General features: G+C 45.8%; 1 protein-coding gene across 2 annotated transcripts in view; it reads right to left on the bottom strand.

Annotated features, from left to right (window-relative positions):
* Positions 1-482: 482 nt before the first annotated feature.
* The window catches only part of Mak (male germ cell associated kinase), a 77,455-nt gene continuing 60,564 nt past the window's right edge, over positions 483-17,373 (bottom strand). For both annotated transcript variants that reach the window (XM_045136862.1, XM_045136863.1), the window contains 3 exons: positions 10,679-10,810; positions 6,553-6,672; positions 483-753 (listed from right to left, as the gene is read on the bottom strand). In XM_045136862.1, coding sequence (XP_044992797.1) covers positions 599-753; positions 6,553-6,672; positions 10,679-10,810 — 407 coding nt within the window. In that variant the 3' untranslated portion in view covers positions 483-598. The remainder of the gene's footprint in view (positions 754-6,552; positions 6,673-10,678; positions 10,811-17,373) is intronic.

Raw genomic sequence — 17,373 nt, 5'->3', positions numbered from 1 at the left:
TCTAGATGTGGAAGAGAGGTTCGTCTCCAACAAAGACATTCTGCTCAAGATTGGCAATACCATGGATCGCACAGTTTCAAAGTAGAAAAACATAAGATGGTTAATAAAATCCTCTGGCATCACAAAGCTGGGAGGGTGGAGCCTTAGCCAAACAAGACGGGTAACCCCAGCCCAGGAGGCTTGCCTCACTGCTGTGGGGAACAAACTTACTGTGGAGTGCTGGGCTGTTCGGCCAATGTGCAACTAGTGAGAGCAAACTCTCTACACACTTACTTCCTGGAGTCTTTTTTTTTTTTTTCTCTTAAGATAGCTCATGTACTTATCTATGAATTTATAGATCAAATACTTGATACTTTGGCAAATAGTTTATTCAATACTTTGTAAAATCCTACCATATACTGTGGGCAATGATGCTAAGAAAATGTATTTCATTTCTAGACAAGAAATAAAATAGATGAGTTTTTGCTCTTTCAAGTGCCCACTATTGCATTTTTGCCTTTCTTCCAGAACTCAGTTGAAACAGGCATCTGTAGACATTTCCCTGGGTCAGGGACTGACATGTCCTGTTGAGCAGTACTGCGGGCGTCCACCAGGGGGCCTACCGCTGGCCTCCATACTTAGCCATCCAGTCTGTCCTTCCGTGCACGGAGGGGACTGGCTGTGCACGACTCATAATATTTAGGGTTTTTGCGGTAGGATTATAAGTAGGTCCTGAAAACTGGCCCCGACCAGTTCTTGTATTCCAGGTATATTCTGAAAGAAATCAGAATCGGAAATTAGAATTGTGTTCATTTGATTATCAAATTGAAAGGAAAAAATAAAAGCAATTCACCTGCATTGTATGGAGAAAGTTTGAATTTATCTATAAAAGCTGTGGAGCAAACATGAAGGCTTATATTTTTGAGGCTTTTTTTTTTTTAAACTATATAGTCCAGGCTGGCCTCTCCAGTGCTGGGATTAGGTATGCACCACCACACCTGGCAGCGTTAGCATTCTTTAACAGGAACACTCAGAGGCTGGAGAGATGGCCTAGTGGTTAAGGCAACTTGCCTGCAAAGCCAAAGGACCCAGGTTCAACTCCCCAGTATGTAAAGCCAGATGTTCAAGGGGGCACATGTGTCTGTAGTTAGTTTGCAGTGGCTAGAGGCCTTGGTGTGCCCATTCTCATTTATTCTCTCTCTCTCTGTGTTGTGTCTCTCTCTGCTTGCCATATATATATATATTTTTTTTAAAGGAACAAACAGTACTATTATCCAGTCTGTAGAGTGCCAGATTTAACTAGAGTAGTCCTAAGTTCAAGTCTCCTGAAGCAAAAATTCAAGTATCATGTTGACACCAACCAGGATTTTCAGTAGCAGAGGAATCCATCTTTCTGACTGACTATTCTGATGACACTATTTCCAGTATTATTCAGATAGATTCTATGGAGCATTGTTCAATGCTCAGTCAGCTACACGCACAGTGTTCTGACTGTAATTTCACACTGCTGTTGCATCTCAATCACACTATGACAAATGTGGTTGGCAGTGATGTAAGAGTGCAATGTCGCACGTCCGTGCAGGGGGTGCTCGTGTCTGGAGTTCCACTGCAGTGGTTGGAGGCCCTGGCATTAAAAAAAAAAAAAAAAAAGCCAGTCTGTTGGGCTTGTTCCAAAGCAAAATGTATTTGGGCTTATAAACGATATAAAACTGGCTTCACAGAGCTGCACATGGGAGGTCCTGGAGGTTATTTTGGTTTTTGTTTTTTTGTTTTAGATTTTTTGAGGTAGGGTAGCTCAGTCTGACTTGAGTCTTACTCTGTAGTCCCAGGCTGGCTTTGAACTCACAGTGATCTTTCCATCTCTGCCTGCCTCCCGAGTGCTAGGATTAAAGGCATGTGCCACCACTCCCAGCTTAGTCTATTTTTTTAATATTTTATTTATTAATTAATTATTTATTTGACAGAGAAAGAGGGAGAGAGAGAGAAAGAGAAAGAGAATGGGCATGCCTGGGCCTCCAGCCACTGCTAATGAACTCCAGATGCATGTGCCCCCTTGTGCATCTGGCTAAAGTGGGTCCTGGGGAATCGAACCTAGGTCCTTTGGCTTTGCAGGCAAACACCTGAACCACTAAGCCATCCCTCTAGCCACGTAGTATATTTAAAAATATTTTATTTATTTATGACTCTGTATGTACGTGTGTGTGAGAGAGAGAGAGAAAGAGAGAGAGAACGGGCACACCTGGGCCACTAGCCACTGTAAACAAACTCCAAACACATGCACCCCCCTTGAGGATCTGGCTTACATGGGTCCTGGAGAATCAAACCTTGGTCCCTAGGCTGCACAGGCAAGTGCCTTAACTGCTAAGCCGTCTCTTCAACCCAAGTCTATGTTTTTCAATATTGAAAGATATTTTTAGAATTTAGATCTCTCTTTTGTTTTAGTGCTATGAACAGAAGCCAGGTGCTGTACATGCTAGGCAAGTACTCAACCAATGAGCCACGTACCCAGCTTCAGAAATTTCTTTTTCTTTAATTTGGAAAAATCATGGGTGACAATCACAGATCCTGGGGTAGTTTGAATAGATGGTCCCCAATTTATTCAGTGCTTTATTAGCTTGTTTGGATCTGTAACCACCTGGCTGGAGGTGGTGGCACTGGGTGGATCTTAGGGTTCAGCCTTAAGGTGTGGAGGTGGGTTTGAGATTCCAATATAAAGATATGCAAAGTGTGCCTAGCCAGAGTTCCTGAAGTGTGCTGTGCTATGTGGCTTTAAAAAAATTTATTTATTTATTTATTTGAGAGAGAGAGAGAAAGACAGATAGAGAATGGGTGCTCAGGGCCTCCAGCCACTGCAAATGAACTCCAGACACATGTGCCCCTTTGTGCATCTAGCTTACTACATGGTCCTGGGGTGTTGAACCTGGTCCTTTGGTTTTGCAGGCAAACACATTAAAGGCTAAGCCATCTCTCCAGCCACTGTGTGGCTTTTGGCTTGTGCTTCTCTCTGCTTGGACCTGTGAAGGCAGGCCAGTTTCTTCTGCCATTATGGAACTTCCTCGGGATCAGTAAGCTTCAATAAATATCCCTTCCTCCATAACTGTGCCTGGTCTGGAAGTTCATCTCGGCGAACCTAAAGCTGTCTGCTACAGCCCCTTAAACAATAATTTGCTCCAAGGATCTCAACCCTTTTATCACAAGATTTGTTTTATTCATATATTTAATTTCATAAAAATTTATGAGACTTAAAATTGGTTATACATTTGTTATCTGAACATTTAGCAAGCTAAAACTGCTTAAATATCTTAAATGACAAAAGAATCAACCACTTGTAGCGAACTTTAATATCTTCAGTTCCTCCTCACTTACATCAAATGCCAAGGATCCTGAGGAGGGACTCTAGATCTTTTCATCAGGTTGTACATGTCTTTTCACACTGGAGTAAGGCTCTAAACACCAGTACTGAGTGCGTCTGGCCACTTCTGTCACACCATGTTTGCAACCTGGTTTCCAGCTGTCTCACTCTGATCTCAGCGTATGTGGACAAAACCAAGGGTCAGACATCCACCAAAGTGCTGTGTAGTGTGCTTGGGGCTGGGAGGCCAAATGCTGTCCTCTCAGTGGTCTGCTAGGTCACTTCATGGCACTCTTAGTGGGCTTAAAGTTCTCAGAGTTGGAGCCACTGTGAAAAAGCTACCTAACAAAGGTAGGGGCAGTGTGTCTAGAAGGGACAGGTAAGTCACTGCTTCTGGGGACGGCCTTTCAGCAGTGACTGCTGTAATATGAAAGCACTGACCATTCTGCTCTATTAGCAAGTGCACACAGGTGGTCTCAGGTTGGTGGGAGTAGGAAGGCTGTGAGGGGACAGTGGGGAGACAAGCCCAGGTGACTCAGGGAGGGGACACTGGGTGAGGAGTGTGCAGGAAGGACCGGGTTGGGAGCAACAAAAGAGGTTTGTTTCAGGGTTGTTCGGGACAGAGCCCAGACCACTGTATTTCACTGTACTTAGAAGAGGGAGAAGATGATGGGGCTGTGATCTAGGGCCCCTTTCCTGAAAACCGTATGACTTTAGGATGCAGTCACCTTTGATAAGTAACCCAGGAGCAGACAGCACTGTCTAGGACTCCTCTGTGCCTTGGCTGGATCACATCTGGCAGCCACAGCCACCAGTCTCCCAGGGGAGGGCACTGAAGCCTGCAGCGCCTGCTGTGGCTGATTTTACAGCCTGGACCCGGCAGTTTTTAAACTGCAAGGCCATGTGACTTCTCGTAGAGAACAACGGTGCAGGAGAGGCACAGCCGTCTAGCGGGATCCAAACCCTCTGTGAGACGGAGGGCTCCGTCATGTCTTTGGAGTGGCTGGTGGCCGCTTCCTCCGCTGCAACATTCCCATCCTGGAGGACGGGGAGGAGGCCAAGGGGCTCTTGAGCACACTGCACGTGCCTGACTTGGGACTGGGGAAACTCAGCTCCCAGGCTTGACCTCAACCATGTAAACTTCAGACAGCTGCTGGGGATCTTCAAGAAACCCTTCAGCAACACCCAAGGCCTCAGGGTGCAGCACTTCCTGCCTGTCACCATGTTGGGATGGGCTTCTGGAGGTACAGCTGCCGGAGTCTGCCAGGCTCTTGTAAGTAACCCCCACAAACTCACTGGTTCACCAAGCTGGATTTGGGCAGAACCATCTCTCTGGTCTACCATTGCCCTCCCTGTCTGTGGGCGGGGGAGTAGCAAGAGACTCCGTGACAAGGCACACAGCGGTGGCCCTGCGGCTTCTGTGGGTACGCAGAGGTCATTCTACCCAGCCTTGTTACGTTTACAGCAGGGGACAAGGAAGTGCTCGGGACTTTGCAAGGAGAGATTGCATGGGAAGAGATGAAGGCATCTGTTTCATGAGGAAGGAGAATAAAGGGAGAGGAGAGGGAATACTTAAATAAATATGATAATGACCTGGTTTCATGGCTTGTGGAAAACTGGAAGACACATCTCTTACAGAACAGTGTTTTCCTAATGACTGCATGTACCACTGGAGAGTGAGTACTGTTTACTTCTTTTTTTTACCTTTCCTCCTATCACCGTCTGTAGGAAAATCTGATAATTAGAGTAAATGAAGAGATGAAACATGAGAAAACATATACTTAAAAGTGAAACCAGGAATACACATGCTAATGTGGCACAACAATTAATATATAAACGCCTTCAGTATTTCATAAAGTGTCTTCCCAAAAGACCCACTCTTAATTTCTAAAAGTGGCGCCCAGACACAGCAGTTCCAATCCTGACATTTTACTTTTATATTACAAATCGCTGCTAGGCTATGGGAACACCACAGTGAAGGCCGGCCTGGAGTCCTTGAGGCTTCCTAAAAATAAAAAACATGCTTACTCATGGACATATTTTGTTTTAGCAGAAAGATAATGGAGCTATCCTTTCTGCTGATAAAGCAGAGGAGCACTGTTTAAGCACTTCACTGTGGAGCCACATAAGAAATGCGTGTGCCCAGTGCCTTTTACACTTGGAGCTACAGCCCTGGAGACCTCAGGAGAAGGACAACTGTCATCAGTCATTCAGTACATGATCTTGGTTAGGTTGATGGTGTGAATGTTTGGAAGATCAACTTGTAAATTAAATAACAAAGTTATCATTACCAACCTTTTTATTTATCTTAATGTTTATCTGAGGTGCGACAATAAGGATATCTATTTTAAATTAATCCGGAGGGGCTAGACATAGGTTCATCACCTTCAACACCCTCCCTCCCCCCTACCTCCTCCCTTCTCCCTCCTTCCTTCTCTTTCAAACTACCCTCCTACACACACTGAGCTGGCCCTGAGCTCATGATTCTCACGTGCTGGAATTAGAGGTGTGTTCCGCTGTATGCCTGGTTGATGCCCTCAAGTTCAAGAGCATACCTCTGCATGTAGCGGTATACCTTGTACTATACTGGAGAACAAGCTCACCCTAACTAGCTATGACCTTGACCCAACTCCCTGTGACCCTGGAGAGTGGGAGGGATAAACCTTCGCATCGCCACTTACTGTTTTACAACTAAAGCCACATAGGAGACTGCCCCAGTTGGTGGAACTGTTTAGAAATGGGTGCAGGTTAACTTACACATGAACCAGGCACTCTCATGTAGGACACTCTCACTCCCAGCCAACTGCTGGACACCAGGCTCCAAGAAGCCTTTCTCGCATCTCCCAGCACAGGAAGGCTGACTTTGGAAGTCCTAAGTCTGCCTGGCTCCTCTAGCTGGGTGGCCTTAAGTAAGCTATGTGATGCTAATTTCCTCGTCAGTGCAGGACTGCCCACTATCAGGCAGTATGAGGGGCAGGTGGCCCACTCTCATCAAGCCCTGTGCCACAGATGGCCAGCTCTTTCTTTAATTACACACTTGCATACTGTAGTTTTGGATGATAACCAGTATGTTTTGACAAAAGCAATTAGAACTCTGTTAATAAAGTCAGACTTATTTAAAAGTCTTCACTCAGGAAAAGTGACTTAATATACATAGAAAGGGGAAAAAAAGTTCCTTTCTGCAAAGAAACCTTAAAACCAGCCTCAGAGGCTGTTCTTACCTGAAGTCGTTGCACCAAGAGGTGCCAAATGGATCCTCTGGCCAGCTGAGCCCACTTTTTTTTTGAGAAGGGAAGGCATGTGTCCTGTCTGATTGTAAGGCACATAGCTTCCAAGATTGCCTATTGACGCATCACAAAGTTTCACAGTCAGAGGTGTTGTAAGGTGTCACAGAACAGCACTGAATGCTACTCTTACCACTGCTACGTGCTACTTTCTGAGCATCTACTAGGCTTCATTTGCTACAGATCCCCTTCCTCGGTCTCAGAACAGATCTCTCAGCTGCACCACTGACATGTGCATCTGCGGTTCTGTGCCTGTGAGTGTCTGGCCTGAGTGAGTTCTCCCAGTTACCAAAGCGCTAAGCTAGGATCTGAATTCAGGGCCAAACTCTGTTCAGCACACCCTCAACACAATGAGCTTTTGTTTGTTTCTTTGTTTCTTTCTTTCTTTTTTTTTGAGATAGAGTCTTGCTCTAGACCTGGAATTCACTATGTAGTCTCAGGCTGGCCTTGAACTCACAGCGATCCTCCTACCTCTGTCTCCCCAGCGCTGGGATAAAAGACATGCCCCACCACGCCTGGCTCACAACAGTCTTTCGACAACATCAGTTCTTAGCATGTGTGGGGAGGCAGGTTTCCTCCAGTAGGTTCTCTCTAAGTGTTCTCTGTCTTTTCTCCCCTTGTGAGGCTGTTCTAAGTGGGCTTGTTCTCACAGGGCTGTTGTAGGTGCGGATTGAGATGCAGACAAAGCTCTCAGCGTAGACTCATGTTCGATACATGTCAGTTATTGTCACTGTCACTGACACCACCAAGGACCAGCAAGTGACCCACATCTAAAAGCAGGTCACTGCTGTCGGGGAAATGAAGAAACAAGCAGACACAGGGGTGGTGGAAAGAGCTGAATGGGTTGCAGTGTGGGGTGGCAGGGAAAGGGGGGAATGTATCCCTGTACCATGGCTGTAACCCAGGTAGCTGGGGTGCTTTCAACAGCACTGTGGGAGCAGATCGGGTTTGGAGGAGAGGCAGGTGATGAGCATAGTCAAGTCAGGGCAAGGAAGCTGGTGTGGAGACAGATGTGTGGCGTTCAGGGCCCGGTGGTTCTGCTGCTGTGGCCTGAGGACAGCAGAACACGCAGAGACCCAGGCAGACTGGCAGCAACATCAGGAAGGAAGGCAGCGGTCCCTCTGAGGGGAGGGCACAGAGTGGTGGCCGGTGGAAGAGGAGGGCATGCGAGCGCAGCAGGAAGGGACGGCAGGGAGGCGCAGTGGGTGGCTGCGCTCAGCTCTGCCCGGGAGCGTGGCCACCAGGACAGCGCGGGACGCAGCAGCAGAGAAGACGAGGTAAGGGCAGCCCGCAGTAGCCCATGGGCAGACTGGAGCTCGGTTAGCCTCGTTCAGCAGAGAAGGGAACGGGCTTGTTAGCTAGAGTGACAGAGTCAGCTGCCAGTTACGGCTGAGCTGCTTCCCCAGAGGCCGGGCTCAAGTGCTGCTCTAGGAGCAGCAAACGTCGAAGCCGGTGTCACATCCCACAGTGTCTGCGTCTCTCTTGCTCACATCCTACCACAGCAGATGGGTTAAATACTTAGTGTAGGGACAGAGGTCCTGGGCACGGTCAGGTGGGAAACATCATCTCTTCCATCTTCTAGATGGAGAAACTGGCTTAAAAAGTTGCAGAGGAGAGCGAGTGACAAGATGGGGACCTCGCACCGAGCAGTCACGTAACACCGCCTCTCACTGCAGAAGGGTGCTGCCAAGGACGAAAAAGGGACAGGCAATTACCGCTTCTTAATCACTTTGGCAGTTATCTGAAGTGGCCATGGGTGCAGAGGTTTGTAGCTGGCCCTGTGGTAACCAGTGACATCCAACCACTAGGAAATCCACTGCCTTTATTTTTGTTAAGTGATCATTAATGTTTAAGAAAAGAGTTTCAGAATTAGAATTAAAAATATTCTAGGAATACTGATCACAAACTTGGAAAATATTCTTAAAGTGATTTTCAAGAAAGCATCTCTCCAATTTCCATAAATTGCCAAAATTAATTTAAGATAAGAAGCAAAGAGCTGGAAGAGAGCCAGTCCCTCTCAGAACTCACGATGGAAGAGGTTTTCCACGGCACAGTCACCTGGACCTTCTATGAGAGGACGAACGGGGGTGAAGGATGAGAGGAAAACTACACGAGCGTCAAAGCACAGGTCATTCGTCATGACCAGAAATTACCTTGTGGCTCCTCTAATTTTTCAGGAAAGTTTTCATTGCATGAGAGTTTTTCAATTGGTTTGATTATGCTTTCTTCTGAAGAGAAGGAAGGAGGAAAGAATGAATAGCAAGTAGAATGTTACAGGAAAGCAGAGGAAAAATGAGTCAGGTGGTTAATGAAGATCCAGGAAGACTTCTTACAATGAGCAAGTGTCTCCATGTGTTACAAAGGCTTTCATTTGATGTCCATTGTTTATTTTCAAGACTCAAGGCTGCTCTGCTATCATTTTAACTGATTTGTGTAACTGGTTGGGTCTGTGAATATCATTTTTAAGTAACTGAGGCAAAATAAGTAAATTATGGACCTGTGTTGTCTGATAGTTCAACTCTGAGTGGATGGGTAAGCTGAGTTCTTAATATGAAATAAAACAATCTGTTAAGGAAATAAAAAGCCACATCTGTATTGAAGATTCCACATGGCTGGTGACTGACTAGAACTTCATGACTGAGGACACTTAGACTGTCACAGATCCAGAGTTCAGCTATCCTGAGACTGTTTTAATCCCTTTAGAAGTGACTCGCCCACCCCTTGTGTCTGACCAAACATCCTTTGATTAACAGAACCTTCAAAGTATATTCTTAGCAGACCAAGAGCTTCACAATTCAAAGCCAAGAGTGTCATTTGATGGCTCTGGAAACCTGCAGTTCTGACCTTGCTTGACCCAGCTGACCTATGGTCCTGTCCCCATCGGGTGTTTCCTAACCACCTTGACTTAGGGACTTCTTCTGTAACAGAAAAAAGAAAGTCTCATGGACCCACGTCTATGCTGGAGCATGCTATTCAGGGCCGAGCTCAGCCATATAACCGACTTCTTTGCTGAGAGCTCTCCTGAGGTCAGCTCATGTCACCAAGGCCAGCATGTTGAGGTCACATCAGAACATCTCACTAGCTTTTCTCACTATCACTGCCATCAGCAAGCTTGCTTGACTCAGTACTGCTCACTTTTTTTTTTTTTTTTGGTTTGGTTTTTTAAGGCAGGGTCTCACTCTAGCCCAGGCTGACCTAGAACTCACTCTGTAGTTCCAGGCTGGCCTAGAGTTCATGGTTACCTTCAAACCTCTGCCTCTTGAATTCTGGGATTAAAGGCATGCACCTCTATATCTGACAAAAAATAATTTTAAATTACCTATCAACGAACAGTTCAATTAGTCTTGTTTCAATTTTCTAAAAGTCTAGGACTGAAAACCACCTATCTTAGGAGGTTAGGCAGGATCTCTCCAGGTAGTTTAGACTGGCCTCAGAGTTGCCATACTCCTAGTAGCTTCCCAAGGACTGGGCCACCTGACTTTAAAAAGGATTTTCATGGGGCAGGAGAAATGGCTTAGTGGCTAAGACGTTGCCTGAAAAGCTTCTGGACTCAGGTTCAGCTCTCTAGAACCCATGTCAGCCAGATGCAAGAAGTGACACACGCACCCAGGTGGTGCAAGTATGTGGAGTTTGTTCGCAGTGGCTTAGGCCCTGTGTGCCAATTCCCCCTCTCTCAAATGGAAAAAAAAGGACTTGCTCCCCAGTCATGAGGGCCCCCTCCTTTGTCTACACTGACTTCAATATATTAAACTGTCCCTTTGACACCCCAACATGCTTACATTTGGAGGAAAGAGGAAACAAAGCATCTTCACTTGTTCCTAAGAGACGTCTGACCTCTTGCTAATGCAGCAAATCCATTCAGGTTCAGACCTGGCCGCAAGGTGAGATGCTGACAAACTTAGTGCTACCAGGGCTCACGAAAACTGGATGACCTGTGTACTTCCCTGCGCACTAGGCAGACCTCCCCGGAAGCCAGCAGGTGTGGGGCACTAAAAGCGCATGTCTGCAGAAGGCAGGTGGCGTACACTCACATTCTTCTAGTTTACATGGGTTCTAGTGTTACCTGCATTATTCCTTCTGAAAGCAAGTTCTGTCCCCATGGGTCCCAGTTGCTTAGGAAATAACTTATTATTCCAAGAGTAAGAGTTGATATCCTTTCCAGTGGTCACGAAGGACACGTTCTTGGGGTTTACACCTTAGAAGAACAAAGCAGTCATTTCAAAAGTTGGAATGTGATCAGAAACTTAAAAATACACATTTAAACGACTAGAATTCTATGAATAAGAGTCCAGAAATAAATTTAGATTAAAAATACAGAAATTTTAAAAAATGAACTCTGGGGCTGGAGAGATGCTCAGCATTCAAGACATTTGCATGCAAAGCCTGCCAGCCTGGGTTTGACTCCCCAGTACCAATATAAAGCCAGACGCACCAAGTGGCACATGCATCTGGAATTCATTTGCAGTGGCAAGAGGCCTTGGCATGTCCATTCATTCTCTCTTTCTCTCTCTGCTTGCAAATGAATAAATAAATAAATAAATAATTAAAAAAATGAACACAATCCCAAGCTCCCCCAGAAGAAACCTGGAATACTGACCACAATCACTTCCTAAAATAACACAAGCACTTCCTATAATAACACAATCACTTCCTATAATAACAACAAACACTTAACGTTTGTTTATTTCAAAGCCGAGGTGAGCAGCTGGCACAGTTGGGCAGACATGTGACCTGTGATTCATGGAACTCAGTAAGTTCTGGGGCTGGAGAGATGGCTTAACAGTTAAAGCACTTGCCTGCAAAGCCAAAGGACTCAGGCTTGATTTCCCAGAACCCACATAAGCCAGATGCACAAGATGGCGCATGTGTCTGCAGTTTGTTTGTAGTGGCTGGAGGCCTTGGCATGTCCATTTTCTCTCTCAAATAAATAAATAAAAATAAAAATATTTTTATTTTTAAAATATATTTATTTACTTGAAAGAGTCAGAGAGAGAGAGAAGGAGCATGCCAGGGTCTCCAGTCACTACAAATGAACTCCAGATGTATGTGCCCCCTTGAGCGTGGGCCCCAGGCAATTGAGCCAAGGTCCTTTGGCTTTGCAGGCAAACACCTTAACCTCTAAGCCATCTCTCCAGCCCCTAAAATATTTTTTTAAATCTTAAAAAAAGAAGTTCTGAAGAGATCCAGATGGATGCTTATTTATATAGGAGACAAGAGTAAAACCCTACAGCTTATCTCCTGTGAGCTGAAAAGATGTTGGAAATGCACTTGGAAAAGAGGGTGGTTAAAATTTTTATATTTTTTTCTGAAATCTCAATTTGGCCTTGGGCTTTGATGTTCATCATCCAAAGGTAGGCTTTTAGGGCTGAGGAGACGGGCTCGGGGTTCAAGGTGCAGGCTTGCAAGGCCTGCTGGTCCAGGTTCTGTTCCCCATTATCCACATAAACCTGACACGCAAATGACGCTTGCATCTGGGGGCCCTGGCACACTCATTCCCTGTCTCATTCTCTGTCTCTTGTTCTTTGTCTCTGAAATGAAATGAATAAATCCTCTTTATTAAATTAAAGCCATGTGTTGTGGACCGCTTTCACGTTGCTGAGATGAACATCCAAAGCAGGCACATTTTATGGGAGGAAAGGATTTATTTCAAGCTCACAGACCTGGAGAGAGTTCCATCAGTGGAGGGAGAAGCTGATTCCATACATCTAAGCAGAGAGAAACAACTGGATAGCCAGGAAACAGAAAAGCAGCAGGGTAAGCCTGCAGCAAGCAGCGGGCAGTCCAGAGCTCAGACGCCGTGAGCACCTCGGGCTGGAACTCAGATCTAGCCCCGACCAGGCAGCTCGAGAGCCAAGTCACAAGCTTGAATAAAACACCTGAGTTCACGGGGGACATACATTCAGACTCCCACAGCGTGCCTGTAACCTGCTTTCAGAGATCGGAATACTGAGTTAGGCATGGTGGCACACACTTTTCATCCCGGCACTTGGGAGGCACAGATCGCTGTCAGAGCCAGGCCAGCTTAGGCTAAAGTGAGACCCTACCTCAGAGAAAACAACAACAACAAAAAGAAAATCTTAATACTTTTTGAGTTTGTTTTTGACTGAAAATTCGGTTGAGCGGGTGAGCTGCTAGACTCGCACCTTGGCCCCTTTGGGTCTTGTGAACTCACTGACTGCTGTCGCTGTCGGCACGTCACTGGGGAAGTTAGACGTCAAAACTGTTCTGGGCGGTGTGGGCTTTCTCTTTTCACACAAGTAGTTCCTTAGGAAGGCGTCACACGTACGAGATGTCTAATAATACTGTTTCTTTTGAAACCTGGACTGTTGAGCTTCAAAAGTCACTCCTCACTGATTCTCTAAGGCAGCACGCCACTGGCTGACTAACTTCTTGGCCTTTTATTGCTGTTCTTCAAGGTAGGCTCTCACTATAGCACAGGCTGGCCTTGAACTCACAGCCATCCTCCTACCTCTGCCTCCCAAGTGCTGGGATTAAAGGCGTGTGCCACCATGCCCAAACTTCTTTTTTTTTCATTTTTTTATTTTTATTTCATTAATTTCTGATCTAATCTTTTTTAAAAAATTTTATTAGCATTTTCCATGATTAGAAAAAAATATCCCATGGTAATTCCCTCCCTCCCCCCTCCACACTTTCCCCTTTGAAATTCCATTCTCCATCATATTACCTCCCCAACTCAATCATTGTACTTACTTACATATATACAATATCAACCTATTAAGTACCCTCCTCCCTTCCTTTCTCTTCCCTTTATGTCTCCTTTTTAACTTACTGGCCTCTGCTACTAAGTATTTTCATTCTCACGCAGAAGCCCAATCATCTGTAGCTAGGATGCCCAAACTTCTTATAGGACTAACTCCTTATGGATTTGGCTTCTAATCAGACACCTACAAATGGAACTATATATAATGGGCATTATCTGGAGGAAAAGAGGATGCAGCACATGAAAGCTGGAAGGGGAAGTAAGGGCAGAAGGTGAAAGAGGGCATGAGGATGTGAGGTCATGAGCCAGTACAATTGTCTACGTGTATGAAACTGTCCTAGTGAAACCCATTTCTTTGCTAACTGAAAAGTGATGATTAAACCCTGCACGTTACCTAACTAACCTGCCAGGCAGGATGTGCCCAATGATGGAATAGTGGCGTGGCTGTTAGGACTGTATTGTTGCCTCCTCATTGGTGAACCCAATTGGACAAACCAGTGTAAGGGAGGAAGGGCTTATTTCAGCTCACAGTTCCAGGTCACAGTCCATCTTGGTCAGGGGAAGGCAGGAGTTTGAGGCAGCTGCTCACATCCAGTCCACAGTGAGGAAGCACAGAGTTCAGCTCGATTTCTCCTTTTTATCCAGTCTAGGACCCCAGGATCATGGAATGGTGCCACCCACTTCAAGTAACCTAACCAAGATAATTCCTTGTGGCTATGCCCAGAGGCTAACGGAATACAGACAACCCTGCACTGAAAAGTCCAGAGGCTTGTTTCCTAGGTGATTCTAGGTCCTGACAAGTTATGTAATAGAAAACATCAGAGTAGCACCTTCTTTCTGAATGGATCTGATGCTTGCTCCACAAGAAGGAACTCAAGCCTGATATATGAACCTGTTTAAAGCCTGTGGCTTTGGTGGCTGAGTCGGGGGCAGGTCATAGGCCCCAGAGTGGAAGCTACTACTGTTGTTTTGCTAAGTGGACATGTGCTCATCAAATTGCCCTTAAATCTTTGTGTTTAGGCCTGTAGACTAGAGCTACTCTCAGCTTTGGTCAGAGAAGCCTTTTACAGTCAGTGCTGGCTACCCCTGGGGTTCATAACTGGTTAAATGCTCAGAATAAGCAAATGCTGAGTGCTCAGCCCTACATGGGACATCTTTATCACCCCCTCCAAAGCTCAGGGGATGTGGAAAGAGTATAAGAGCCAGAGGAGTGTTGTAGAATGCTTTCTTCAAACATGAGAAGGGCAGTGCGCTCATAAACTCATAGTGGCTGTGGTTCCCTGCACAAGATGTGCATAACACTGGGGCCTTTGGCATTCCCTCATGGACAGGGAAGGGGCTCACAAGTCTCCACCCCTCCCTTGGCAGCTGATGGCAGTTAATGGTTGTTAGAGGAGGGGGAGACATTTTCTTTACTGGTATATCCCATGCTCTGGAACATAATCCTTAACCCACACCCATGTGAGCAGAAAAAAAAAAAAAAAAGACATGGAAGTAAGAGGAAGGCTAGCTGGGAAGATGAGAGTTCAATGGGATTAAGAAAGAAAAAGGAGATGGTCATGGGATGAATATGGTCAAATAATTATAATCATGTATGAGTTGTCAAAAAATAACAATTAATGATAATAAAAATGAAGTGGTTTACAAATACTCATACTTAAAAGTCTTCACGCAGGCTGGAGAGATGAATCAGTGGTTAGGGCCTTTAACTACCCCAATCTCCAACATCCACATAAACAAGTGGGCGTGGCCACGCATGTCTGTCTATAAGCCCAGTCCTGTGGCCACTAGAGACTGCAGTTCATGAATGGCAAGCTCTGGAAGCAGCAACGACTGGGCGTAGCAAGGAAAAGAGGGTGGGTGCGGGATGCAGGGGGACACGTGATGCTTTCTTCCAGCTCCCACAGGCGAGCACGTGAGGTTCCACCAGCCCATACGCATACATACGCCACACACACACCACACGTACAATGACACAAACACACACACACCACTCAAAAGGAAGTATAAGGTAGTAGGGGAAAAATAAAAGTCTCTTTAGGCGAACACAGTGTTCATAAATGCAGTGCAACAAAATAGGCTGTGAATAAATGATTCTGTTAATTCAGCCCGGGCAAGAACATAAATAGATGGGTTTTATTGTTAAAGTAAATACATACACTAGTTACAATAATTAGTTTTAACTCACGTGGTTAATGTAATGACTCCAATTTTGTTAGAAATAGATATGCTTGAGAATTGTAAATTATTAGTGAATGTGCTTTTATTGGACATCTTCTATACACCAAACAGGAAGAGGCAGAAATATCCTTTGAAGTTATAATGATGCATATCATTACATGAAAGATAATTTCTTGACACAAAGATGATTTTAAAAAAATCACTTAGTGGGCTGGAGAGATGGCTCAGTGATTGAGGTGCTTGACTGTAACGGCTGGAGTTCGATTCCCCAGTACCCACATAAAGCCAAAAGCCCACAGTGGCACGTGTCTGGAGTTCCTTTGCAGCAGCTAGAGGCCCTGACACACCCATTTTCTCTTTCTGCTGGGCATCGTGGTGCATGCCTTTAAGCCCAGCACTTGGGAGGCAGAAGTAGGAGGATCGCTGTGTGTTTGAGGGCAGTCTGAGACTCCATAGTGAATTCCAGGTCAGCCTGGACTAGAGAGAAGTCCTGCCTTGAAATCCCCTGCCATCCCCCGGAAAATAATCACTTAGCAAGTATTTACATCATGTTGGGCTGTGTATGAGGCGCTGAAGAAAAGTGGTGAGCAAAATGAACCAGCATCTATTCCCTTGTTTCTTCCACGCGAGAAGGAGAAGGCGACGTCAGCTGTGTGCCCACAGATTAGAGGAATTAGGAGGAGGAGGAAGTCACAGAAACAACGGAATCTTTCGCAAAAGGTAACCTGAGCTGAGCTGCAGCCTGCACCAGGGCGGAGAGCGGTGCGACTGGGTGACGTGAGGGTGGCTGAGAGAGGGAGCAGGGTCCGGTTCTGTAGGACGCCATGTGTGGCGGTCATCAGTTGAAAACGGAGTAGGAGAGACACACAACAGCTCACAGAGTAGTCAGGGTGGAAGGCAGGAAGCCAGCGATAAGTGGTTTCCAAAGAGCTGTGAAGTGAGGGCTCTGCCGGCCAGAAGTGCAACACTGGCTCCTGCTTGGAGGGTCTAGTTCTGCCTGAGAGACTGGCAGTGTTTCCACTTAATACCCTGTTTGTAACGCTCCGCCAGCAAGCGAGTAACTCATGTTTACATGACTGATGACTGGAGCCTCATTGTGAGCAGCAGAAACAGAACCTCGGGGTCTTGTTCCAAGCACACAGTCGCAGCAAGTAGGTCGTAACCGTGACATTTATGTCTCTTTCCCTGAAAGCCAATGTCACCGATTTGGAACACTGTGCAATTATATGGTACAACTCTAGAGCTCCCATAACCCCAAGGGTTGATATAAGACCTTTTATGTTTGACTTGGCTTAAAAGACCCACCACTACCACCGGCAGCAAAAGAAGCCACTTGGGTCTTCCAGAGCTACAGGATTTTGCTTTGCCCTGAAAACATCATGTCAGCTTCTCATGTGCACATGACCACCTTTCTCCTTACCAGCACGGAAGTGCCACCCAGAAGCCTTGATTCCCTCTGTTTATGTCACTTTCCCCAATACCATCGTTTGCCCTGCACTACTATACCTCCTATTGTCTTTGTGTTTTTGGGTTTTCTTGGTTTTTCAAGGTAGTCTCACTCTAGCCCAGGCTGACCTGGAATTCATTATGTAGTCTCAGGCTGTCCTTGAACTCACAGCGATCCTCCTCCAATTGCCTCGCAAGTGTTGGGATTAAAGGTCTGCACCACCATGCCTGGCTACCTCCTATTGTATACCCCATTCATTTTAAAAGGTTTTCTTGTGTGTGTGTATACACCAGGTGCTTGTACCACTTTCTTGCATCTGGCTCATGTGGGTGGCTTGGAAGTTGAACCTGGGCTTTGCAAACAAGTGTCTGTAACTGCTGAGCCATCTTCCCAGTCCCTCACTTAATAT

This window comes from Jaculus jaculus, chromosome 17 (genome assembly GCF_020740685.1).
Source record: "Jaculus jaculus isolate mJacJac1 chromosome 17, mJacJac1.mat.Y.cur, whole genome shotgun sequence".
Lineage (NCBI taxonomy): Eukaryota > Metazoa > Chordata > Mammalia > Rodentia > Dipodidae > Jaculus > Jaculus jaculus.
Note: the sequence above shows the minus strand (reverse complement) of the source record. Positions and strands in the feature narration are given on the sequence as shown.